The sequence below is a fragment of the Cervus canadensis genome, chromosome 3, assembly GCF_019320065.1.
Source record: "Cervus canadensis isolate Bull #8, Minnesota chromosome 3, ASM1932006v1, whole genome shotgun sequence".
NCBI classification, from domain to species: Eukaryota; Metazoa; Chordata; class Mammalia; order Artiodactyla; family Cervidae; genus Cervus; species Cervus canadensis.
In genome coordinates this window covers 41,907,855-41,935,427 of record NC_057388.1, presented here as the reverse complement: position 1 = coordinate 41,935,427, position 27,573 = coordinate 41,907,855, and the positions used below count along the sequence as shown (strand labels likewise).

The 27,573-nt window shown below is 41.6% G+C and overlaps 1 protein-coding gene across 1 annotated transcript in view; it reads left to right on the top strand.

Moving 5' to 3' along the window:
• Positions 1-27,573, top strand: part of SLC26A5 (solute carrier family 26 member 5) — a 63,876-nt gene that overhangs the window by 21,186 nt on the left and 15,117 nt on the right. The window contains exons 2-13 of the mRNA XM_043462956.1: positions 3,005-3,209; positions 5,426-5,565; positions 8,283-8,393; positions 9,477-9,643; positions 10,225-10,389; positions 15,951-16,103; positions 18,671-18,753; positions 23,356-23,503; positions 24,674-24,787; positions 25,766-25,843; positions 26,526-26,621; positions 26,837-26,943. Of these exons, the coding sequence (XP_043318891.1) occupies positions 3,058-3,209; positions 5,426-5,565; positions 8,283-8,393; positions 9,477-9,643; positions 10,225-10,389; positions 15,951-16,103; positions 18,671-18,753; positions 23,356-23,503; positions 24,674-24,787; positions 25,766-25,843; positions 26,526-26,621; positions 26,837-26,943 (1,514 nt within the window). The 5' untranslated portion in view covers positions 3,005-3,057. The remainder of the gene's footprint in view (positions 1-3,004; positions 3,210-5,425; positions 5,566-8,282; positions 8,394-9,476; positions 9,644-10,224; positions 10,390-15,950; positions 16,104-18,670; positions 18,754-23,355; positions 23,504-24,673; positions 24,788-25,765; positions 25,844-26,525; positions 26,622-26,836; positions 26,944-27,573) is intronic.

Below are 27,573 nucleotides of genomic sequence, written 5' to 3'. Positions count from 1 at the left end.
CCTGCTTAATAAACCTGAACCTGCGTACATGCTCAGTTGGGTCCGACTCTTTGCGATCCCATGGACTGTAGCCCGCCAGGCTCCTCTGTCCATGCTTAATGAGGTAGAAAGAATTTTGAGGTTCTAGGAGGAAGAGAAATGAGGGAATGATAAATGACCTTCATAGTAATAGGTATAAATGAGGAATTTCTGTTGGGGGGAGCCAAAGGACTTCTGAGAATAAAAATAAGAATGTCTAATATTTTAGAAATGTTTTATTTCTTCTGCTACACTTTAACATGACCTATTGTGTTGCACTGAAAGCTTCAAAGCAGTTTGCTGTACTCAGGTACAGGGATGCCTGCCCGCACCCATGTGAAGTAAATGCTCACTGTCCAGACCCCACCTATGGGACCCTAATTCAGGAGGCTCAGAGTGAGGCCAGACACCAATCCTTTAAAACCTTGTCCAGAACATTGTGGTGAAGAGGGCAGGTTTGGTCACTACTGCACTTTACGATAACACATCCCAATTCATTGCAATTCATCCCATTGACAACTGGGCAAATTCAAGAAGAGTAACAGTAAAATCAATGGTTTTACAATGATTATGAGACCTCTCTCAGATCTACCTGGTCTTTTTCTCTTTGGCTATGTGAAGGAAGAAGTTATCTTTCCATGACAGGCTAGAAGACGATCAAGGAAGAGGTCTCCAGAAAAATAATTAAATAATAATGTCAGAGTAATCTTAGTCTTCTATAATGTGAAGTACAGAAAGGAAGCATGACATACACTATCAATAATCATAATGCACTAATCCAAAGACTCTGTGTGTTCATCAGTGAGACAAGGACTGAGCTGGGTCCTGGGAATTCAGGGTATTGTCTCAAGGGATTTACAGTCTAGAAGAGGAAACCAATAATTATATAGTTGGGAGAGATAGGATATTATACAAAACAGTGAGTAGAGACTAACCTCATGGGAGATTAGAGGTGAGCAGGGACTTAAGAAAGCAAAGAACAAAACCTGGGTTTTGAAAGATGATTAGGATGTAGGAAAAATGGAAGGAGAGTGAGGGAAACGAAACAGCATTCCTTGGAGTGAGTGGAATTCTGGGCACAAGCACAGAGGCTAGAAGCAGCTTGGTAGGTTGCCTGAATTGCAGATGGTTCTATGGTGCCATTGCATGGTGTTCTGGAGGAGTTGGGGTCAGAAGGGAGGCAGGGTGGCAGTGTTGCTGTCTGTTAACCCACCCACATACCTCAGCCCAGCCATTCTTGTGTATTATGATGAGTTCCTGGAATAATAAATAAAAAGTTAGATGAGAAGCCAGTCTTGCTAACTCTAAAACAAAAGACATACAGTCTTAATCAGATTGTGCTGCAGAATCCTCTTTCTTCAGGCTTATCTTTTCATATCATCAGTACTGATACTTGGTTGCATTTGCTGCTAGAATTCCTTTTTATTCTAGACTTTTAAATGTTCAACCTCCTTGGACCTAGGCTTTTGTTTTGTGTGATGTTTTCTGGTTGGTCACACAAAAATTATTTAAATTTGAGTGTAATTTCAGTTTGATGAATATTGAACTTTTCATCATGAGCAAATTGTGTTGATCAGCATCAGTAATCCAGCACCCACCTGCAGTTACCACACTGGCCCCTAACCATTAACTCATGCTAACCCCTGGGGAGGGATGTGTCAACCCACTGCAGTATTCTTGCCTGGAAAATCCCATGGACAGAGGAGCCTGGTGGGCTCGGGTCACAAAGAGTCAAACATAACTGAAGTGACTAGGCATAAGCATGTCGCTTATAAGCATAAGCATAACCCCCAACTCCTCTGCCCTTAACTTCCTTCAGTTGGGACCTATGGCTTTAGTTGTTGTGTACTTATTTTTTATTATAAAACATATCTTTCAAATTTACAACTGCAAAGAATCATGTACCAACCACAACCACCAGTTTATTTACCACATAACTTTGTCAGATCTTAACGTTTTGCTCTATTTGTGCCAGTTCTTTTTTACAAACTAAACATTGCAGATACTGTCAGTAGAAGCCCCTTGTCTGTTCCCCTTCTCTCCAGAAGTGACACCACCCCAATCTTAGTGTTTATCATTGTCATGCATTCTTTTATACATTTACTACATATATGTGTGCACATAAAATACATCATTGCTTTGTAAGTTTTTTAAACTTTAAGTAATTGCATTCTTGAAGTACCCATCTGTGCCTTACACTTTTATTGAAAATTATGTTTTTGAGGTTTATGATGATGACATATATAGATTTAGTTCATTTATTAAAATTACTGTATAGTGTTCAATTTATGACTATACAAAAATTTATGTAGACATTTAGGTTTTTTCTGATTTTTCACTGTCAAAAAGCTGCAGTTAACATATTCCTCTATGCAAAAGAAGCATATTGGGTTTTTATTCCTTAAACATTTCTTTTACTCATAAGAGTAGTATTCATTATGTAGATAGGTAGGTAGATAGATGTAGGTATAGAAATATCAGTCATCCTAATAGTCTTACACATATAAGCCTCAACTCTGAACCACAGAATAGTGTAAGGAATAACCATACGTGAGTACAGAATTGGGAAGGAGGCTAATGTACCTTCAAGAAACTTGGAGTGAGTTTAAGGACTGCTGTTACTCCTTTTTCTGTTTCTTTGACATGTAAATTGTTAGAGTCAGCCTAATTCACTGTTTCCTTAATATTGACTTAGAGCCAATTGCTGCGATATTTGTCCACTGAATTTAATACAATCCTTTGTTTAAAGTATACACATTACCCACTAATTGCCCTGGGAAGGAATGTCATGTGCTTTTTATTGACCTTAATTTTCCTTTCATTTATTGGTGCCTACTCTGTCCAGATCACTAGGTTTGGTGCTCTGGGTATTCACGATGAAAAAGTCATTAGAGAACTTAAAATAACACTGCCGGGGAGAGATGGTAGGAAACAATCGTCGGTAAGATTTTGGCATCTGAAATAGAGTTTTTATTTCCTCCCTTAGTGACACTCAGGAAATGCTTGTCTCCTGCTGTTGATGAATAATTTCAGAGTACTATGGATCATGCTGAAGAAAATGAAATCCTTGGAGCAACCCAGCGGTACTATGTGGAAAGACCTATCTTTAGTCATCCGGTCCTCCAAGAAAGATTGCACAAGAAGGACAAGGTTTCGGATTCCATCGGGGATAAGCTGAAACAGGCATTCACGTATGTTCTTTCAGCCTGTTTCCTTTATTCTGTCATTCAGTTACGAGAGAAGCAAGGTCAGATGCACAAAGAGAATCTGTGATGTGGAGGAAAAAACAAATGATGAGCACTCGTGATTTGCAGAGAAGTCCACATGGTTCATTCAGATGTCCACGTCTACATTCAGTGGTAGATACTTGATGGAACACAAGCTTTATTATGCATTTCACCATATGAAATTCCGACTATGCCTTATGTCATATAAAGGTTTATATAAACAATCCACTTTTCAGTTCTCCACACACCTTTAAAATATCCACTGCTTTCAGTGACTGTAAAGCTGGAGAGATCTCAGCCAGGAGAAGGACCTAGGATCTCATTGTCTTCCTAACCTGTCAACTCTCCTCCAAAGCCCCTCAATAAAATGGCTTGGTCCTTCCCCCTAGTGAAAAAAATACCCCCCTCTTCCATTTCAGGAATGTTCCAACCACTCTAGTCTTTTTCCTGCTTCTACTCTATGTGCCAGCACCTTGAATCTATGAATGGAAGTCCCCCCCTGAAGCTATCAAAGACATTCAGTGTCTTGTGTCTCTTCATTTTGAAAACACAGATACAGTAATGTGGCAGGCCTGGGATTGATAATACCTTGGTGCCTGATTGCACACCTCATTGTGCAAACTATCTGATTGCTGCCTCCTGAGCCATTGAGACCACAGCTCCTGTGCTGTGTTCATTTAAGCTTCACAGTGACCCTGTGCTCTAGATATGACATCAAGAGAGGTTAGAAATACATACACTGGAGTCAAGACTATCTGAGTTTTAATCCGAATCCCACCCACCTGTCATCTGTGCACTGGTTTCCTCCTCTGAAAAATGGGAATAGTAATACTGTTTACATCATTGGGTTACTGGGGTTAAAATCTATTAACTTATGCACAGTGCAAGGCACATGGAAAGCAGTACATAAATGTAGCTATTATTAATATCTCAGTTTTCTAAACAGGGAGACTGCTATCAAATCTAGTTTGTTTTACTCAGATTCATTGCTCTTGTCATAGTTGCCTTACATTTTTGCTTCCAATATCTTTCTACATCTAATTACCAAGTACTTTTAATCACTAAAACACTATATAAAATGCCCTGCATAGGCTTCCTAGGTGGCACTAGTGGTAAAGAACCCACCTGCCCGTGCAGGAGATGCAATAGACTCGGGTTCGATCCCTGGGTAGGGAAGATCCCCTGGAGAAGTGCATGGCAACCCACTCCAGTGTTCATGCCTAGAGAATCCCATGGTCAGAGGAGCCTGGTGGGCTCCAGTCCATGGGGTCCCAAAGAGTCAGACAAGACTGAGCGACTTACTCTTCACAATAATGCATTATCCTTTTAAATGGAATAAATTGCTTCCTCGTCACCAAGAGGACTTGAGACTGTCACAGTGGTAATGGAACTCATCTGTCTATACTCTTATAGGCATTGACCAGCAAGAGGACTGGCCAAAGCCCAGAATATAGTCTCTGTATCAAAGTTAATTAAAACATCCAGGGATTAAATACAATGCCTTGGTTTTATTACCATGGTGTTCCACCTAACCAAGACAGCCAGACATAGACTCAGCTACAGCGACAGATGGTGTTTTGAGTTTACCTAATCAAAAACCCTAAAGCATTGAACACACGTTTATAAAGCTCATAATACCTGTGTGAATTCCTTTAATTTTATAAGGGAAAATTTACATATAGTTGTATGGCTGAGTCTCTTTGCTGTTCACCAGAAACTGTCACCACATTGTTAATCAGTTATACCCCAATGCAAAATAAAAATGTTTTTGATAAAAAAGAAAAGGGAAAACTAAGTGGGTAGGTGCTGGTCAGTGGTTCCACAACCAAAAGTTAACTCAAGCGGTAAGCACTTCCCATACTTTACATCAACACAGAAATCACATTCAAGATTTCACCTATTGAAATAATGGCTTCTGGGATATCTCAACTATTTTGAAGCTAACTTTTTCTTATTCTTCATGGTCAGTTGTGGAGCATTAGACTGGAGCCAATTCAGATGTTCCTATTTTCTAAAAAAATAACAAGCAGCTGTTGTCTTTGACTTCTGCAGAGTAGAAAAATCACCCTCATCACCAGTTTGAATTTTTCCTTTTTGTTCCAGAATATAAGGAAGGGAAAATGCCTTGATGTGAATTCTACAGAAATGGTTCTCGTTTATCTATTTCTTTGTCCTTCCAGATGTACTCCTAAGAAAATACGAAATGTCATTTACATGTTCCTCCCCATAACCAAGTGGTTGCCTGCATACAAATTCAAGGAATATGTGTTAGGTGACTTGGTCTCAGGCATAAGCACAGGGGTGCTGCAGCTTCCTCAAGGTCAGTAGAATATTTTTTTTTCTTCCTCTGATACCATCTCAAACAATTGTGTTAACTTTTTTCTGTTTAATTTCATCATGATTTTAAATTTATAATTTTTATCACATTGTTCTAGCACCTTTTCCTATCTAGAGTAATTCTTCAGAAACATTTCACCCTTTAAAAGCCCCAGAACTTTTAGTTGCAGAATATGGTGATACGTTTACAGATCAATACATTTAGGAACTGGTGGAGCATTGCCTTTCCTTGGCTAAGTTAATTTCTAACTCCATGAACATGTCGTTAGGGTCTGTCCTTGAATCAACTATACTCCATTAAAAAAAAAAAGGTTCTTGACTAAGTCCATATCTAATTATAAGGTACTATGATATACTGAATTCCTCTGCAGTTGTATGATTTTATAGAGATACAAGAATTTAAGAAAATGCTCACTGATTTATTCATCTGTTCACATGTGTGTAACCTGGCCCTCCCTGTCTTCACAGAACTAACTATCCAGTTAGGGAGAGAAGCATGAAATAAATAAAAATACACATAAATGTTTAAGTACAAATGATGGTAAACACTATGAAAGAAGATACAGGGCACTCTGACATGATAATAATATGGGGACCTAATTTAAGTAGGTAAGTCATAGAACCCCATTAAGAAAGTGAGATTGACCAGGATTGCAATAGGACCTGAGTAGGGACTGGAAGTACTTGGCAGGGCAGCAGCCATATGTACCCTTGTGCATATGCATTTAAATCTTACACTGTGGTAAAGGGATGTTTTTTACAGTGCTGCAATAAAATTGGATTATTTAGCTCTGTTCTTGTCTGACATCTAAAATTAATACTTCATACTTCCACATGGGGCGGGGGTGGGGGGAGGTGAGACTGAGCTGAGACCTGAAGGATGAGTAGGAGGCAGATAAAGAGGGAGAAGAGATACATTTCAAGAAGAAGCAACAGCATGTGTGAAAGCAGTTAGCAGGAAAAGAATTGGGTGTTAGAAGTATTCTGAGAAAGGCAGTGTGCCCAGAGTGTGGGGAGCGAGGGGCCAGTGGCTGGCCAGGTGGGGGGCAGCGGGTCTGCACAGCCTCGATAGGCCCCTTTGGAGTCCATTCTGAGTCCAGTGAAAGCTTGTCAGCTTGCTTTCCCCTTGGGTTGTTTGTTTATTTATTTATTTATTTTTTTGCTAAGAGATCTCTGGGACTGTTGTGTGGGGAATGGACTTGGTTGATGGTTCTGGCACCAGAATGAATGTAGGGAAACCAGTTAGAGGCAACAGTGACTCAGTGTAATCAAAAGGTGATAATGGCTTGATGAGCCTCTAGGTTAGCTGGCCGAAAAACTGTTCCCTCTCCAGTTTCCTGAAAAGTAATTACCAAATGATAAATTAAAAAAAAAAATTTCCCCAGTGATCAATTAGTTGGATTTTCAATTTGCCAAGTAACTGAGTTGTTGAATCTATTAAATCTGATAAACAAAGCTTAAAATCAGGTTTAGGACCATTCTCCATAACCATTTTAACACCAGAGGACAGAGAAAGGGACATATTTAAAGGCAGAGGTGAGTGTGGGGGAAGGAGGAAACGTAAACTCAGCATCTGAAGTGGGATATAGGATCCAGACTGACATTCAGTCAAGGTGGACTGACAGAGCTTCAGGAAATGGCTGCAGTGAGCACACGTAAACAAATGCTTCAGAGAAATTCCAGGATTTTGCATAGTTGTGTTTTCACTGAAATGCCATTCTGCAACTTTTTTTGGACCTTCTTCCATCTAGATATAGGATGGTAGCTGTAAAAATGGAAAGAATTGGAAACATACATGCTGTATTATATAGGTAAAATCAGCAGGACTGGCTGTTGGATTGATTTGGGGGAGAATGAGGAAGCTGGGCATGTGAGGGACAAGGAGACTGACATTAGATTAGGAATGAGAATTTTCTAGAGAGAGGTGAAAAAGCCTTATTCATTTACCCTCCACCTAAAGTCGAAGAAGGAAAGAAGGACTGCAACAGAACCACTTGGAGCACTGGATGTGTGTCCCTTGAAGTTTGTGGGCACTATTGCAGGAAAAGTAAATCTACAGGTGGAATGGTGTGAACCACCTAGAACAGCAGAATGTGGCCTGCACTTGCAAAGTTTCCTGGGGGTAAAGCATTACGGGGCGCTTTGGGAGGTAACCAGGCTTGGCTCGTTTGAAAGTAACCTGCCCAAGAAGACTTCCTACGGCATAAGTAGCTGCCAGCAGAAAGAACCTGGAAGAGGTGTAAGACCTGGAACCTGGAAGGGGCCAAGATCAGGGGGAGGGGTGTTACATCTGCCAGGGAGTGCTACACTGGGGGTTCCTCACTGAAAAGGGGTCTCCAGAGAACCCTCAAAGCACCCCGCTGGAGAAGCAGCCAGCATTTGGGAATTAACAGCAGATTACAGCTGTGCCAGTCAAGTAGGACTTTCTGCCCATATCTAATTTGGGAAAGATTAAAGCAGAAAAAATCTACTCCTGGTGAAGAGGGAATGACAAGGAAAACTATCTCAGCCTGGATTCTCTGAGCGCAAATACAAGATTCTGTGTAGAAGTGGGACAGAAGTGTCGGCATGTTAAGACACATCAGCTTAAATTAACAAGGTTTTCATTTGTTCGTCATAGATAAAGAACCAAGAGAAAAATACACAGAGCCCGCTGTTTTCTGATGATCTCCCCATTTCTGTTTGGTCTTAATCCCACAGGTCTAGCCTTTGCGATGTTGGCAGCGGTGCCTCCAGTGTTTGGCCTATACTCTTCGTTTTACCCTGTTATCATGTATTGTTTTTTTGGAACCTCCAGACACATATCCATAGGTAAACTAAACCTCATAGTTGATGTTTTACTACCTTTCCTTTTGGATTTCCCAGCTTTGCAATGTGCCGAAGAAATAGCATGTTTGTTATTAGGACATCAAACATTTGTTACTGTATGCCCAATAGGTGCTTTTAAAAGATACACTCTCTCTCAAGATTTCTAGAATTAATAGCCTTCTTGTAATATGGACATAATAGAAAAAGACAGTTTTCTTGACTAAAAAGAGTAGTTGTTGAAATCTGTGATGTAAGTACTTCAGTTCATAATACAATTTGCTTGCATCTGTGTTTTCTTTTTATTTATTTTATTAATGGTACTTCAAGTTCCTATTGCTATGCATACATTGCATTTGCATCTTATTTTAGACCCTGAATTGTACATGGTTTATCTTTAGTGTATTTAGGATCAGGTTTATATGGGTTTCATAATAGTGTTGGTGCTGCCTGAGGGTGCTACCAGCCAACGCACACACACACAAGTCTCAGATGTTCGTTGCTGGGTAACAAACATGCCCAACATTTATGAGCTAAAAACAATTATTTGATTATCTCTCATAGTTTCTGTGGGTCAGGATTTGGGAAGGGCCCAACTGGACGGTTTTGGCTTAGCATCTCTCGAGCAGTTGAGAGTCAGGTGGGAGCTGAGCCAGAGCAGCTGCAGGAGGCGGGTCTCCCTGTCCCGCTCCCTCTCTTCGTCCCCCTGGCCCCACCCTCTCTCCGTGGGGTCCTTTCTGGGGCTTTCTCATACACAAGGCTGAAGCACAATCGCAGTACAGCTCTCAGGCAGAAGCCTTATCCGCTTTTGTTACGTAGCCTCACAGGGCACACAGTATCACTTCTGCTGCATTCTTTTGGTTACTAGCGTGCCACGAGTTCACCCAGATTCAAGGAGAGAGGAATTAGGCCACCTCTTCATGGGCAAATATCAAAGTTCTAGAAGAGTGTGTGGAATGGAAGATTCTGTCACTGCAGTGTTATTTCAGTGAGGATTTATTGACCTTACCTGTCTCTCCTAGGATACTGGCAACAATCACATCAGATATGCTGAAACTTATTTCTCTTGTTAATACTTCATTATTTCAGGTCCATTTGCAGTTATTAGCCTGATGATAGGCGGTGTGGCTGTTCGATTAGTACCAGATGATATAGTCATTCCAGGAGGGGTAAATGCGACCAACGGTACAGAGGCGAGAGATGCCTTGAGAGTGAAGGTCGCCATGTCTGTGACCTTACTTTCAGGAATCATTCAGGTAAGACTCACAGATGTGGAAATAAGCTCTCATTTGCTCATTTTAATAAATATCTTTTAAGCACTCCTGGCTGGTCATGGGCAGAGTCAGCCAGCAAAACTTCAGAGCTTGGGGTTTGTAGCCCAGGAATGCCAGTCCCACTGCATGCTTTACTTAAATTGATATTGAGTAGGGACTAGCTAGCTTCAGTTGGGTACGTTAGAGGTTCTAAAAGCAAGACTAGCTTGAAGTAGGGTCAGTTGGTAATGGGAAAAGGCATTTCTTATCTGCCTGGAAGGAGCAAGCAACGACATGAGTAAGTGTGCCCCCACTTCTGAGGGACAGGGAGAATAGAAAGGGTGCCCAGTGCTTCGGGGGGCTACAGGCCCCTCCAAATGCCATTGTTTTCTGAATAACCACTGACTGATTTGTTAGCTACTTACCTGCTGTAGATACAAATTTTTTTTTTTTTTTTGTAGATACAAATTTGTAGTGTTAGAAAGTGATCCAGAAAAAACTTTGGGATGTTTTCTGTTGGATTTAGCTTCCTGATCTATCATGTGATTTATTTGTCTCTTTGTCATTTAAAAAAAAATAAATAGTTTTGCCTAGGTGTCTGTAGATTTGGATTTGTGGCCATATATCTCACGGAGCCCCTGGTCCGTGGATTTACCACCGCTGCAGCCGTGCATGTCTTCACCTCCATGTTAAAATACCTGTTTGGAGTTAAAACAAAGCGGCACAGTGGGATCTTTTCAGTGGTGTATGTAAGTAAGCAACTTCCCCACTTACTAGTACTGTTTCCCTTCTTTATTTTCCCTCCTTCTCTCCTGTATCTCAAGACTCACTGTGCTTATTTCTAAGAATTTCAGTAGAATGGAGAAGATTTAGGCATTCTAAGGCTTTTCTGAGAAGAGCATTACAAGGGGAATTAAACCTTAAAGTTTCATTTCATTAATATGTAATACTATCTACCTCACAAGGAATTTTTTGTCAGGTCTGTATTTGGTGGCTACACCTTTAGCCTAATTAGCTCCAGAAACAACTTTTTCATAAGATCAGATTAGCTTCTCTTTGGGAAAGTGAAAGTGAAAGTAGCTCATTCATGTCTGACTCTGCAACCCCATGGACTGTAGCCTGCTAGGCTCCTCTGCCCATGGAAGTTTCCAGGCAACAATACCAGAGCAGGTGGGCATATCCTGCTCCAGAGGATCTTCCCAACCCAGGATTGAACTTGTGTCTCTTACGTTCTCCTGCATTATAAGCAGGTTCTTTACCGTCTGAGCCACCAGGGAAGCCAATTTAAAGTCATTCTGGGATAACATCTCTCTCTCTCAAAAACTGCTTGCTCAAGCAGCTGAAAATTGGAAGCCTATAAAGGATTTGACTAACACACCTAACCAGTTTAATCTAATATAATATACATAGACCCTTCCACCAACTCAGAGAAAATATATTTACAGTGAAATTGTAAATACAATGTAATTTACATTGTAAATTACAATGGTAATAACTGATCATGTACAGCTGACCACAACTTCTAAAAATTCAGTTTCACATGGTGCAATTTAATTAGCAATTGATAACTAAAGATGGCTTAAAACCCCCATACATTTGGAAACTAAAAACATATTTCTAAGCAGCCCATGGATAAAGAGAAAATTATGAAATAATTAGAACCACATGACAATGGAAGTGCTACTTATCAAAACTTCTGAAATGCTGCTAAAGATATTTTTGGAATGAAAGACCAATATATGGCCTTTGTAAGAATTCATGTGTCACACACTGTGTTAGGCAGAGTCAATGGGAAGACAAATGTATTAGTTGCTTAGTTGTGTCTGACTCTTTGCGACTTCATAGACTGTAGCCTGCCAGGCTCCTCTGTCTATGGAATTCTCCAGGCAGGAATACTGGAGTGGATTGCCTTTTTCATCTCCAGGGTATCTTCCTGACCCAGTGATCAAACCCAGGTCTCCTGCACTGCAGGCAAATTGTTTACTTTCTGAGCTATAGGGAAGTCCCCAGTACAATGGGAAGGCAAATCTGTTCAGTTCAGTTCAGTCGCTCAGTCGTGTCCGACTCTTTGCGACCCCTTTAATCGCAGCACGCCAGGCCTCCCTGTCCATCACAAACTCCCGGAGTTTACTAAAACTCATGCCCATCGAGTCAGTGATGCCATCCAGCCATCTCATCCTCTGTCGCCCCCTTCTCCTCCTGCCCCCAATCCCTCCCAGCATCAGGGTCTTTTCCAATGAGTCAACTCTTCGCATGAGGTGGCCAAAGTACTGGAGTTTCAGCTTCAGCATCAGTCCTTCCAATGAATACCCAGGACTGATCTTCTTTAGGATGGACTGGTTGGATCTCCTTGCAGTCCAAGGGACTCTCAAGAGTCTTCTCCAACACCACAGTTTCAAAAGCATCATTTACCGGCACTCAGCTTTCTTCATAGTCCAACTCTCACATCCATACATGACCACTGGAAAAACCATAGCCTTGACCAGACAGACCTTTGTTGGCAAAGTAATGTCTCTGCTTTTTAATATGCTAACTAGGTTGGTCATAACTTTCCTTCCAAGGAGTAAGCGTCTTTTAATTTTATGGCTGCAGTCACCAAAATAGTAAACCACTAATCACATAAATGGGCTGCCCAGGTGGCTCAGTGGTAAAGAATCTGCCTGCTATTGCAGGAAATGCAGGTTTGGTCCCTGAGTCAGGAAGATCCCTTGGAGATGAAAATGACAATCCACTCCAGTATTCCTGCCTGGAGAATTCCATGGACAGAGGAATCTGGCAGGCTACAGTCCATGGGGTCACAAAAGGGTCAGACAGGACTTAGCAACCAAAACAAGTCACATAAATGTGTAATTAAGTATAAATTGTGTTAAGTGCTATGAAGGAAAAATCAGGCTGCTATTAAAATTGAAAATTTTTATGAAAATATGAAAACTGAATAGGGAGACCTTTAGATTAGGGATCTATATGTCATACACATAAGATGGCAGCACAGAAGAACGTATGCTCATCTTCTCCTGTGACAACTCCAAAGTTATAACCAGATGGTCAGTACCGAAATCAGATTGATTATATTCTTTGCAACCAAAGATGAAGAAGCTCTATACAGTCAGCAAAAACAAGACCAGGAGCTGACTGTGGCTCGGATCATGAACTCACTGCAAAATTCAGACTTAAATTGAAGAAAGTAGGGAAAACCACTAGACCATTCAGTTATGACCTAAATCAAATCCCTTATGATTATACAGATGGAGTGACAAATAGATTCAAGGGATTAGGTCTGAGAGAGTGCCTGAAGAACTATGGACAGAGGTTCATGACATTGTACAGGAGACAGGGATCAAGATCATCCCCAAGAAAAAGAAATGCAAAAAGGCAGAATGGTTGTCTGACGAGGCCTTACAAATAGCTGAGCAAAGAAGAGAAGCTAAAGGCAAAGGAGAAAAGGAAAGATACACCCATTTGAATGCAGAGTTCCAAAGAATAGCAAGGAGAGAGAAGAAAACCTTCCTCAGTGATCAATGCAAAGAAATAGAGGAAAACAATATAATGGGAAAAACTAGAGATCTCTTCAAGAAAATTAGAGATACCAAGGGAACATTTCATGCAAAGATGGGCACAATAAAGGACAGAAACAGCATGGACCTAACAGAAGCAGAAGATATTAAGAAGAGGTGACAAGAATACACAGAAGAACTATACAAAAAAAATCTTCATGACACAAATAACCACGATGGTGTGATCACTCACCTCGAGCCAGACAAGTGGGCCTTAGGAAGCATCACTGGAGTGCGAAATCAAGTGGGCCTTAGGAAGCATCACTACAAACAAAGCTAATGGAGGTGATGGAATTCCAGCTGAGCTATTTCAAATCCTAAAAGATGATGCTGTGAAAGTGCTGCACTCAATATGCCAGCAAATTTGGAAAACTCAGCAGTGGCCACAGGACTGGAAAAGTCAGTTTTCATTCCAATCCCAAAGAAAGGCAATGCCAAAGAATGTTCAAACTACCACACAATTGCACTCATCTCACATGCTAGCAAAGTAATGCTGAAAATTCCCCAAGCGAGGCTTCAACAGCATGTGAACCGTGGACTTTCAGATGTTCAAGCTTGATTTAGAAAAGACAGAGGAACCAGAGATCAAATTGCAGGCATCCATTGGATGATAGAAAAAGCAAGAGATTCCAGAAAAATATCTACTTCTGCTTTATTGACTATGCCAAAGCCTTTGACTGTGTGTATCACAACAAAATGTGGAAAATTCTTCTAGAGATGGGAATATCAGACCACCTTACCTGCCTCTTGAGAAATCTGTAAGAAGGTCAAGAAGCAACAGTTAGAACCAGACATGGAACAACAGACTGATTCCAAAATGGGAAAGGAGTATGTCAAGGCTATATATTGTCACCCTGCTTATTTAAGTTATATGCAGAGTACATCATGCAAAATGTCGGGCTGGATGAAGCACAAGCTGGAATCATGATTACCAGAAGAAATATCAATAACCTCAGATATGCAGATGAAACCACCCTTATGGCAGAAAACAAAGAAGAACTAAAGAGCCTCTTGATGAAAGTGAAGGAGGAGAGTGAAAATGCTGGTTTAAATCTCAACACTCAAAAAACAACAATCATGGCATCCTGGCCCATCTCTTCATGGCAGATAGACGGGGAAACAATGGAAATGGTCAGAGACTTCATTTTGGGGGGCTCCAAAATCACTGCAGATGGTGACTGCAGCCATGAAATTAAAAGATGCTTACTCCTTGGAAGAAAAGCTATGACCAACCTAGACAGCATGTTAAAAAGCAGAGACATTACTTTGCCAACATAGGTCTATCTAGTCAAAGCTGTGATTTTGCCAGTAGTTATGTATGGATGTGAGAGTTGGACTATAAAAAAAGCTGAGTGCTGAACAATTGATGCTTTTGAACTCTAGTGTTGGAAAAGACTCTTGAGAGTCCCTTGAACTGCAAGGAGATCCAACCAGTTCATCCTAAAGGAGATCAGGCCTGAATATTCACTGGAAGGATTGATGCTGAAGCTGAACTTTCATTATTTTGGCCACCTGATGCGAAAAACTGACTCATTGGAAAAGACCCCGATGCTGGGAAAGACTGAAGGCAGGAGGAGATGGGGACAACAGAGGATGAGATGGTTGGATGGCATCACGACTCAATAGACATGAGTTTGAGCAAGCTCTGGGAGTTGGTGGTGGACAGGGAAGCCTGACATGCTGCAGTCCATGGGGTCACAAAGAGTCAGACATGACTAAGAGACTGAACTGCCTGACTAGATTAGGGATCTAGGAAAGGAGCTTTGAGGAAGTGACAATTAAACTGAGTGTTTCTTTGATTAGAATAGAGTCCAACTGTGGGTGTCCGTGCATGCTCAGTCATATCCAATTCTTCGTGACCCCATGGACTGTAGCCCACCAGGCTCCTCTGTCCATGGGATTTCCCAGGCTAGAATACTGAAGTGGATTGCCATTTCCTTCTCCAGGGGATCTTCCCGAGCCAGGGATCAAACCCACAGCTCCTGCATTGGCAGGCAAATTCTTTACCACTGAGCCACTTGAGACGCCTCCAACTATGGGAATAGTTCCTAAATAACTAAATTCTTCATTTCCCATAATAGCTGATAACATGCTTCTTACTCAGATTTCTCAAAATGCCCTGTCACAAAGGAAATAGGACAGAGAGGCACACCAGAGAATGCTGTAGGCGTTGACAGGAGAGGTTTGTAGCCTGGTCTTGGCGGTCATCTACTTGCCCAGGGTCCAGATGAGTACTGACTGCACATGGGGTGCCGAGACTGCGGCCTTAGGAGACGATTAAGTGGCTTTCTTCTCTTAAGTTTCCTGGACTTCTAAGTTTCAGCTACTCTCTTGCCTTCGAAGCTCACCTGATTCCTCTTTCATCTGCTAAAAATGATTTCTCTCGCTTTCAGTTCCTAAAAGCTTTTCTGTATATTTGCCTTCAAATTATTATGCTGATATAACCCATGGTCCTTTTCTAATGCTCAGGACTCAGCTTCAGAGTGACTTTTCTGAATCTTACAATTCTACATTGAGACATTAGTGTAGCAAAGAACACTGTAATATAAGATTGTTGGGTAGGTATTACAACTACAAAGTTGTATAGCTGGGTAAAAATGACTCCTAGTGGTGAAAGCTGCAAAGAGAGAGATTTCAGCCTGAGAACTGTTAACTGGAAGTGTCCACTACTGGGATGGCTAGTGTGAATTAGAGCACTAGACTGTCTATTCAGGGGCTATTGCTTGATGTAACATCCAGTGTTCACTGTGTTACAGAGTACAGTTGCTGTGTTGCAGAATGTTAAAAACCTCAACGTGTGTTCCCTAGGCGTTGGGCTGATGGTTTTTGGTTTGCTGTTGGGTGGCAAGGAGTTTAATGAGAGATTTAAAGAGAAATTGCCAGCACCCATTCCTTTAGAGTTCTTTGCGGTAAGTTGACTTCCAGCCACATTCACCTAGCTGTTTCTGTGAATGGTTTTGAAGTGGGACGGGGAGAGAGAAGTTAGACCTTTTTTCTCTCTGTTCCTCCAAGAGAAGGTTGGAGTTTGTCAAGGGGAACTTTTACAAATGTCAAGGGGAACTTTTACAAATACAGTGACAAAAAAAGAAAAGCATTAAAACATAGGCATGGGTGACTTTTAAAATATCGATGAAGACTATTCATAAAAATGTGAATGTAAATTATCTGAGTGAAATTATGGAGATTTTTCTTTCTCAGAGTTTTTATTGTCTAATTGTTTTATGATGAATATGTAATACTTTAATGACTTGAAAAAATTAAGCTGTTTCTATTTTGGAAAGAGCAAAAGACAAAGATTCCCAAACTTTGTTAATTCTTGGCACTTATAGGTCAAAGGGAATACCTAACTAATAGTTCCATTTACTAAGTAATCAAGTCCAAACAATTTAATATGTATTTATGTCTTTATTGCTTTGGATGAGGAAAAAAAAAATATATATATATATATATATTTATGTCTAACAACTTAAGAACTGTTTGTAAAAATAATGCATATAAATTGAAATAAAGTGTTATTACATTCTTAAATAACCACAGCAATTTATTAATGAATTTGTGTGGCTTGTGGACACTGCACAACCCCTCAAACCTGGGAATCAGACACCACTACCCTCATTTCCTGTTAACTTTGATTTTTGTGTAGTACTTGTTTTCTAAATCACAGTGACCACTGAATGCCCAGCTTTGCAAACCTTCGGTATGACTGAAACCAACATAATAGGAACTAATGTGGAAACTGTGAACTACTCAAACTAGACTGACAGGTGTCCCTATTTCCCATTAAAGTCTCACAGACCCGGTGAGCTGTCCTTGGGGTACTTCGGTGTATAGTTGGGGAACCACAGGAGAGGAAATAAGAAGGATAGGTATCTGATCCAAATTTAGCAAGAAGTTCCAGCCCCAAACCCTACTGGCTGGTATAGCTCACAAGGAAGCCAGTGCCTTTGATCCTCTTCCTTGCTTTCATCTCATCTACACCCAAATAGGACTGTTTCTCATCATCTCAAGACTTGTTCTATCACTGGGGTTTGACACAGAGTTCCTGTTTCCTCTTGGAGAACAACAGGAGGTTCTCAGCTCCCTTGCATCGCAAAGGAGAAGGACAAGCCCTAATCATGAAGTAAATAATGAAGACTGTTTTTCCTGGCTGAGTTTCCTAGCTCTGTCCACTTTCCAGATTCCCTTTAAAGTTTTCCTCATGTTTCCCAGAGCAGTGGTTCTCCAGAATTCTTTCATTGTAATTATGGTGAACCTGTGTTTTTTTGGTTTTTAGTTTTTGGGTTTTTTACTTATTTGTGTGTTCCTCAGAGCAAGGAAGAAGGAAGCCATGTTGGAAAATTGGGAACAGTATCTGCATGACTCTCTTTAAACATAAAATTTCTTTCTTATCATAAAATTGTTTGGGGTTTTGTAATCTGTTTCAAAATGCATCTGTGTGTATTGGTAGGAAAGCTGTGGTTTAAATTATTTACCACTGCATAAAGTTGATGCTCCAGAGACTTGAGCCATGTGTATCCTGTGGATTTGAATTTGGGGGCACTCCCCCAGTTTGAGATGCACAACAGATGCAGTTAAGGGTGACAGACATTACCACCAACAAAGAAGAGGCATTTCATCCTGGGGCCAGAAGCAGCCATGCCCTTGGCCTCGCGGGCTGCTGTGTCTGATCATGAGCTTACCTTCCTGTTGGTTCCCTGCAGCAGGCCCCTCCGTGGGGGACTGGCTCCCTTCTCTGGCCACCCCTATTCCTTTGCTCCTGAGTAACCCACATGGAAAATCCTACAGGCAGTCGTGCTTTGGGATGAAGAAAGTTGCTATGTCTTCTGTTATTTTCTCTTCTTGTAGCTCAGTGAGGCTTGTACTTCACACACAGACTAAATCCAGAAAACCCTATATATAAGGACACTCAGTGACAGGCGGTTTCGCCCTGGCTCTCCCACAGACATGGGAGTAGTCAGCCATGCTTCTGGAGGTGCTGGTGGGCACCTCTAGCCACCTTGGTGCTGCTGTCCTGGAGACAGAGTCCACAGGACGCTGATCCACAGCTGTAGATCCAAACATAGCTTTTACAACAATACACTGGCACTGTACCACCCTCGCAAGACATATTTCATGTCCTTCGTTTGTGCCACCTTGGCTGGAGCCCCATCTTACTTGCCCTAAATGCAAAGCCAACTCCTAGAAGGTTTTACGGCTTCTTTCTGTTTGTAGCCAAACTAGCCAAATGCCTCAGGATGAAACAGAGCAAAGTAAAGAGGAAAGAATTCCAGGTCACAAGGAGACTGTAGAGTCCACTTTAATGTTGTGGAGAAGAGTCTTTAGGAGAAGTTAGAAATGCTGGGAGCTGACTATAATTCTTCTTTTTAAAACAGAATGTGTGAGAATAGATTTGGCTTGGCTAACAAGTTCTTTGAAGCTTATTTTTGTGATGTTTGAATGTCTATTTCTAATGCATTCAGGTTTGTGTCTCTTTCAGGTGGTTATGGGAACTGGCATTTCGGCTGGGTTTAACCTGCATGAATCATACAACGTGGATGTCGTTGGCACACTTCCTCTGGGGTAGGAAAATAGTTATAAGTAACAATATGACTTAAATAATCAGTGGGTGAATTATTGCTTATATCTCCTACTTTAGTATTCTTGAAATGAAAAATCATTTTCGCCTATATATCAAATAGCTAAGGGTTTGGGGTGTTTTTTGAGCTTGTGTATGTGTGGCAGAGGTTATTGTGGTAAAAATAATAATAATAACATGAAATTCACCATTTTAATCATTAAGTGCACAGTTCAGTATACTCAGTACAGTCACATTGTTGTGAAACAGATCTCCAGAACTTTTTCACCTTGCAAATCTGAAACTCTATACTGTTAAACAATAACTCTCCATTCTGCTTTCCCTCCAGGCCCTACTTTCTATCTCTATGAATCTGATTATTTTAGTACTCATAAGTGGAATCATATACTATTTGCCTTTTTTGTGACTGGCTTATTTCATTTAGCATAATATCATCAAGGTTCATGTTATAGCATGTGACAGGATTTTCTTCCTCTTTAAAGGGGAATAAAATTCCACAGTGTGTCTCTACCACACTTTGTTTATCCATTCATTCATTGATGGACATTTGGGTTGCTTCCACCTCTTAGCTATTGTGACTGATTCTGCTATGAGCATGAATATACAAATATCTCTTCAAGACCCTGTTTTTAGTTGTTTTGGATATGCACATAGAAGTGGGATTGCTAGATCATATGATAGTTCTAGTTTAACTCTTTGAGAACCTCCATAATGTTTTCCATAATTGTTGCACCATTTTACAGTCCCACCAACAATGGCACGTGGTTTTTCGTTTTGTTTTTTTTTTTTCCTATATAGCACTTACCAGTTTTTTATTAATAGATCTCTTCCTGGGTAGCATAGGAGTTAAAAGCAAAATGACCTAAATCTAGCCTGTCACTTAGTAGCTTTGTGACCTTGAGCAAGTCACGTACCATCTCAAAGCCTCAGTTTCCTCCTGTGCCAAGTAAGCATGGTAATTAATGACTATCTGAGGGGCAGTTGTGAGGCTGGGAAACAGTGCAGGTAAAGCAGTCCATGTAGCACCTGGCACACGGTGCATTGTCTAGACATGTTAATTGGAAGTTCTGTGGCTCATTATTTCAACCAGTTTTCTTATTTTAGACCACATATTGCTGCCTTGCTTCATCTGTTTTTCTTATTTAATTCTACATTTAAAAATTTTTACTATTATTTTTTATATTTAAAGGAGTAAGAGTGACTACAAGCCTCTCCTGGTCTCGTCTGTCCCTCTCTGATCATCTCTGGCTCTCTGTATCTCTCTGTGTGTCTGTGTCTTTTTTGTCCCTGGTACTGTCTTTTCATGCCACCTTCTCCTCTCCTTGCAAAAGAACAGAGTCAGACATTTGCCCAGGTGTTGGATATTGAAAGAACCTGGCATATTCCATCAGGGCTTGCCCCAGGGACCAGCTAAGAATCTCCAGGGAAGCCCAGGGAGGAGGAGTTGCTCTCCAAGCCAAAGTTCACCCAGGGAGCAAGTGTTGAAGGAGGAAGCCTGCACTCAGCTTCAATGAATTGCTATCATAAATGCGTTACTTATGATTCATGTAAAAGTATAACACAGCCGGGCGCGCTGGCGTTCGCCTGTAGTCCCAGCTCCTCGGGAGGCTGAGGCTGAAGGATCGCTTGAGCTCAGGAGTTCTGGGCTGCAGTGCGCTATGCCGATCGGGTGTCCGCACTAAGTTCGGCATCAATATGGTGACCTCCTGGGAGCGGGGGACCACCAGGTTGCCTAAGGAGGGGTGAATTGGCCCAGGTGGGAAACGGAGCGGGTCAAAAAAAAAGTGTAACACAGTGATAATCCTTGCTTTTCTACTTGCACTTATAATTTTTTAAGTACTTTTAAAAGTACTTTAAAAAGTATTGTGATGGCTCACAATAACACTGTCGACGTGTGTTATCCTCACTTAACAGATTAAAAAGGTCATTTATTCTCACTTATTCAGCATATATTTATTGAGTGCCTATTAGGTACTAGGGACACAGCAGTTAAAAACAGAAGTGAACATGGGAGCAAAAAAAAGTCTTTGCTCTCATGGAGCTAATATTCTACTAGGAGAAATAGGCGATACATCAGTAGTGAGACATGCCGTAAGGCAGGGGAAGCCAGGTCAGAGACAGGAGGGGCCGAGGTTGCTCTTTTAGGTAGGGTGTCAGGGAAGGTGATATTTGAGAGATGTGAGTGCAGTTCGGTGAGTCCCAGCCTGGAGTCAGAACTCAGTCTTCTGATACCCAGGTGTGTGATCTTTCCATTACCTCACACCTGGGTCGCTAACATAGTTAGTCATGTGATAAACACGAGTCTTTGGATCCAATAGATAACCCTATTCAATAACTAATCACAAGTAATTTACATGGTGAATTTTTACACTTAGATTTCTCCTTTTTAAAATTCACATGCCGCTATAATTCCTACCTAATACCTTCCTTTTCCTATTGCATTATACCCAAATATGCTTACCCTCTATTAGTAAAAGTTAAATCGTAAAAAAAAAAAAAAAGTACCGTTTTGAAACTTGGCTTCCCAGAAACCTTACCTTTATGGAACTTTGCTCAAAACCAGTCAGGAAACCAATAATGCCTGTCTAACATCCTATCTATGTACAGTCATACCACTTCGGTGATATATGAGCCTCATTGCCAAACAGGAGTGGTTTATTTGCCCACAGTTTTTCCGTGTAGGTGAGGCTCAACTGAGTGATTGTCTCACTTGGGGTCTCTCAGGCAGCCACAGACTCTGGGATGACTGGGGCTGGAGGAACCGAGAGGACCTTGCTCAGATGTCTGACAGCTCAGCTGCAGTGGCTGGAACAGCTGAGGGCTAGCTGGCATCTTCTCTCCACACGGGTCTCCAGCCAGGGTCTCTGTGTATCAGCTCAGGGCAACAGGACAGAAGAGCAGAAGCTGCCAAATGGCTTACTACACTCATTCAGCATCACTCCCACCACATTCTGGTCAAAGCAAATCAAATGGCCAGCCCGGATTCAACTAGAGGGGAAACAGACAAAATCTAGATATGGGAGCAGCACACACATGTAAGGGAGGAATTGTTAGTGATTGTATTTGAAAACACTGCTGTAACTACCATACTTACCCACACACACACGCTTAAATACACAATACAGTGTCCAGAAATTGATAGATGATGGTTAAAAGATCTCATTCACGGCAATATATCATGTTCCTTGGTTTACTTCTCTTAATTCATTGCCGCATACATTCTTTTCTCATATTCTTATTCCTCAGACCCAAACCTGCTGCCATGCCTTCTCTCCTGATTAATGCTTATGCAGCGAAGTTGCAGGGAAGGACAGTAAGTTCCATGGTCAGACCTCCTGGGTCTGATTCCCAGCTCTGTCTTCAGTAGATCGCTTAACTCTGCAAATATCCATTTTTTTCACCTATAAATTGGGATAATAATGACACCTATGTAAAAGGATTGTTGTAAGGACAAATGAGATGACATATGTCAAGCATGTAGCACATAACTTGAGTTTAACACATGCTAGGTTCCTTTCCTTTGCTCCTCTCCCTTTCCCTTCCCCCAGAACCTGAGACAACCCCTTCATCATTGTTATATGACACAGTATGAGAAATAACATGGAGAGGCAGGTTCTTCACAGTTTTGTTGAACTTGGTAGATGAGTTATTTGATCTTGGGCAAATTGTTTGACCTCACTGTGCCTCATTTTCCTCATCTGTAAAATGGAGATTATAATGGTGCCTAGCTCACAGTGCTGTTAAAGATAGGTAAACACAGAACCTGGCACAAAAAGAAGCACCTAATAAATGACTATAAAAGTATAATACTGTGCATCAGTTAATTGATGTTATTATTATTTAGCCCAATGCCTTGAACTGGAGCAAGTGCCTTTGAAAACCTCTATTGCCTTTTCCCCATACAATTCCAGGGAATACCTATTCTGTTCTTTTAGGACAAAGGTTCCAAACTATAGGAATGGACCATAAAATTAGGTTCCCCACTAGGAAGCTCCAGGAGTCACACTTATGGCCCCTCCACACTCCTAGGATTCCCAGGTGAGACCCAAGGAGTATAATCTGCCACTGCTCCTTTCCCATGTTAGAAACTCACCTAAAGGGATGTGGGGAAAAGCAGAGTCCTTACATCAAATAGCAAGGGAGAGCAGTGAGTATCCCTGGTGTTGCCTAGACAGTAGTAATTCTCCAATAAGACAGCGTTGTCCAGCTCCCTCCTCACCTCAGTTTTGGTTTGAATGTATTGTGGCATCTGAACGCTTCACTGACCCTCTCTTCTTCCTACTCCTCAGTCTTACTTACACCTGCCATATGGGGAGCCGAGAGGTATGGGGTTACTCCTTTTCTAAATAAAGTGGCATTGGATCTCTGCTGATAACCCATTCAGTTTGAAAGCTGGCACTCTGGGGGTGGGGCCTGGAAAGAACCTGTGCATCCAAGAGGGCCCTAGTTTTTGCCAGAACAAGTACCCAAGTGCTGATTACCTCATCTGCAGATAGTGCCCTCCCCCCACTAAAATGCTCCCCTCTAGCTGCATGGTTTTTTCCAATGGTCACAACACCCAGGTTAAAGTTGGCTTCACTTTCCAGGCTGCTACCTCCAGCCAATCCAGACACCAGCCTCTTCCACCTTGTGTACGTGGATGCCATTGCCATAGCCATCGTTGGGTTCTCAGTCACCATCTCAATGGCCAAGACCTTGGCAAATAAGCATGGCTACCAGGTTGATGGCAATCAGGTAAAACTAATTAATTTCCTGCAGATGCTTCTTAGCGGTATGGTCATCTTGCTCTACTGTGGGAGGCATTAAATCATCAGAACACTGAGGTACTGAATCCTGCCTCACCTCATCAGTAGGTGATATCTCCACTCTGAAGTTTACAGCTTGCCAGATTCCTCTAGGAGCTGTCCCTCCTTTAAAGTTCACAGCCCAGCATCGAAACATGTATATTATCAAGTGTGAAACAGATCGCCACTCCAGGTTGGATGCATGAGACAAGTGCTCAGGGCTGGTGCACTGGGATGACCCAGAGGGATGGGATGGGGAGGGAGGTGGAAGCGGGGTTCAGGATGAGGAACACATGTAAATCCATGGCTGATTCATGTCAATGTATGGCAAAAACCACTACAATATTGTAAAGCAATTAGCCTCCAACTAAGAAAATAAATAAATAAATAAAGCTCACAGCCTGAGAATCTAATATTTTTCCAGGACCATTTTTACTCTACTCAGAAGCTTTCTCTTTGCTCATTAAACTTTGAGTTTATGATTCTTCACCCAAATATATCATTTCCTGCCTTCCTTTATAAGATAGCCGCAGATAAAGTATTTAATCTGAATAGCATGAGCCATTAGTTTGGCTTGACAGTGTTAACTCTAACACTGTGTAGTTCTAAGAGGAGACTAGATGTTCTATGTTTGTATGAGACACAGTGATCCAACTAGGAAGACCAGAAGTTGCCCTGAGATAAGGACTCACTCACTGGTCCAAAGAGGACACTGGCATGGGTTCCTAGATGAACATGAGCCCAGGCATTTAAAAGATGCCAGTAGTCCTATCCACCAATAATTTTCTCTTAAACATCAAAAATATTTTGTCCCTGTTGCTGCAGTTTTCTTTAAAAAACTAAAAATATTAATTGTGTAGAGAGTGTGTTTAGAAACCAGGGGGCTAGGTGATGATCACAACATTTATCTCCAACACAATAAAAATTCAAAATGTTTTTCTCCCACCTTAAAGTATGCAACAATTCCTATTTTGAACTCATGCTAAACAATTTTTTTTATATCTGGAAAGAGAATGAATAGACAGCCTGTACTGTTGAAGATGTCCTTTGAAAGGGCCATCATGCCTGTCTCCCTGAAAAGTAACTGGTCTCTTTTGTGCTTTCCTTCCACGTGGAAAAGGAGCTCATTGCCCTGGGACTGTGCAACTCCATTGGCTCACTGTTCCAGACTTTTTCAATTTCCTGCTCCTTGTCTCGAAGCCTTGTTCAGGAGGGAACTGGAGGGAAGACACAGGTGCGTATGCAGCTGGCCTTTAAGGTCTGGTGATTTGGGTGATAAACTAATCTCCTGATTGTATTCTGCCTGAAGATCCCTGCTCCAGTGAGCTGTGTATGAATCAGAGAAAGGTATGATCAGTTGAAGCAAATCACAGAGAAATGAATCTACAGAAAAGGAGTATGTTCGCCAGTCAAATCAAAAAAATTATCACTCCTGGCTACCAGTAAACCTCAAGGTTCAGACTTCGAATGTTGTCATGAAAGCCTGAGAGTGAGTGTGGGCAGATTGCCAGCCCCATTCCATAGAACTTTCTGATGGAAATGTTCGATATTTGTGCTGTCCAGCATGGCAGCTGCTAGTCACATGGCCTTCTTGAGCACTTGAAATGTGGCTAGTACAACCAAGACCTGAATTTTTTATTTTATTTAATTTGCTTTTTACAATTTAAATAACCACACGTGGCTACTACAAATGGACAACAAAGCCATGTCTGAACTCTTCTGGCCCCTGTGTGTCTTAGGTCTGCACCATATATCTCCTTTTCTCCACCATGGCATGGGCATTTCATTCAGAGTATTTAAGCATTTCAGCTTCTGTTTAAAGGCTAAAAGACTTCCTGGTGGCTCAGCTGGTAAAGAATCCGCCTGCAATGCAGCAGACCTGGATTCAATCCCTGGGTTAGGAAGATCCCCTGGAGAAGGGAACGGCTACCCACTCCAGTATTCTAGCCTGGAGAATTTCATGGACTGTATAGTCCGTGGGGTCACAAAGAGTCGGACATGACTGAGCAGCTTTCACCTGAAGGCTGTAAGAGGAACCAAAACCTCAGAAACGGAGTGGGAAACAAACAGTTACAGGTTTATGTAATGGTATGGATGACTTATGTGAAGCCATATCTTTCCATAGTGATTTTCAACAGACTAAGAGCAAGCTATGTCCCACTTCTCACTCAAGTCTCCTAAAAGCCCCTTCCATGTGTCTTTTCTCATCCAGCTTGCAGGTTGTTTGGCCTCATTAATGATTCTGCTGGTGATATTAGCCACTGGATTTCTCTTTGAATCACTACCTCAGGTGTGTACCTTGGACTTGGCGAGAGGTTTTTCCATGTGTAGAGATTTTACAGTTTTATTAGTTGATATTTTTGTGACTCTCATGGGTTTTTCCTATAACCCTAGTAGGGTAGTAGCAAAAAGGGTCAACAGTAGGGTCAGTATCCTCTTCCACAATCTGCCAATACCTGGGACCTACGGGAAGCCTTCTCAACATCTCTAGTTCTGTTTCCTTATCTGCAAAGTGGAGGTTTGGGTTTGGCTTATCTCCAAGGTCCCTTCTCTCTGATCTTCTATGACCTTATACTTCTATTAAAAATTTGAGATGGCCTACACTCATAAAACATTTAATCTAGAAGAACTTAGAAATGATATAGAGTAGAAAACTCATGATGCAGGAAGGCCATGGGGGAAATCATCCCTTGAGTACCATTTAATTCTAAACCTGTTAGCCACCATACAGGTTTGCTACTAGGATATAAACCTGGTTTTTCAGAGCCCATTTTAGCTAACCAAGTCCTGAAAATCCAAGTGTTCTTGGCTCCAAACGTGCCATCACTGCTGTGTAGGAAGTGAGTGGAGAGAGGATGTGGGGAGGGCAGCAGGAGGACAGTGAGGAGTCAGCAAGGCTCCTGAGGACACAGTGTGTCCACGGGGTCTCTGGACACAAGAGGAGAGGCACGTGCGGATGTGCTGTGTTTCAGGCTGTGCTGTCGGCCATTGTGATCGTCAACCTGAAAGGAATGTTTATGCAATTCTCAGATCTCCCGTTTTTCTGGAGAACCAGCAAAATAGAGCTGGTAAGTAGCAAAGGTGATTGTTAGGTGAGTATGTCATAGCAACAAATGAATTGTTGCTGGTAAAAATGTGAGAAAGATCAGTTACTGTGGCCAGTTATTATATGCAGTATCCCGTTAAGCAAGGCTAAGTACTGTGTGTGTGTGTGTGTGTGTGTGTGTGTGACTCAGGAAGTTTTCACATGATTCTACCTAAAGCTCTCTTTTTTTTTGTTTAGACCATCTGGCTTACCACTTTTGTTTCCTCCTTGTTCCTGGGACTGGACTATGGTTTGATTACTGCCGTGATCATCGCACTGCTGACTGTGATTTATAGAACACAGAGGTGAGAGCGCAGACTGGCTTGGGTGTGTGTCCTGCCTGACACTTCACCAGTGACCAAAGCTCAGCCTGGTCAAAGAAAGCTCTTTGATTACTTCTGATCTGCGTGAGAGGGAGCTGAGGACTCATGGGCTTGCTGGCTAAATAAACAAAAGGCCAGATGGAAAACTCAATAGGATCTTGCCAGATGCTCTACTCTGTCACAGTTTATAATTACATTAGTGACTTTTTAAAAAGAACCTGATTTATCTCATGGTTCCTGCCATTCCAGCCCCTGTGGCGCCCTGGCTTACGTCCCCTCTTCTGAATGAACTGTGTATTCTTGCAGTCTTTGGCACTGCGTGCTGACGTAGGTTTTGATGACATGGAGCAGACTCTGACACCAAGTTACCATATGTGGGGCTTCAGCTGTTCCTCCCTTCACCCTGAACTGTTATCGCCTGTCATCTCTTCTCCTAGCAGGAAGCTGAGCCCAATGGAGAAGGTATAAAAGAGCTTTTTTAAAAAACAGTGTGTTCATGATAAATAAATAACTCACCACAAAGAAAAAAATAAAGAAATATTGTTTCCAAATAGCCTGACTTTGGAGTCAGACAACCGTGGATTCAAGTCCCGGCTTTCACTCCCTATATGC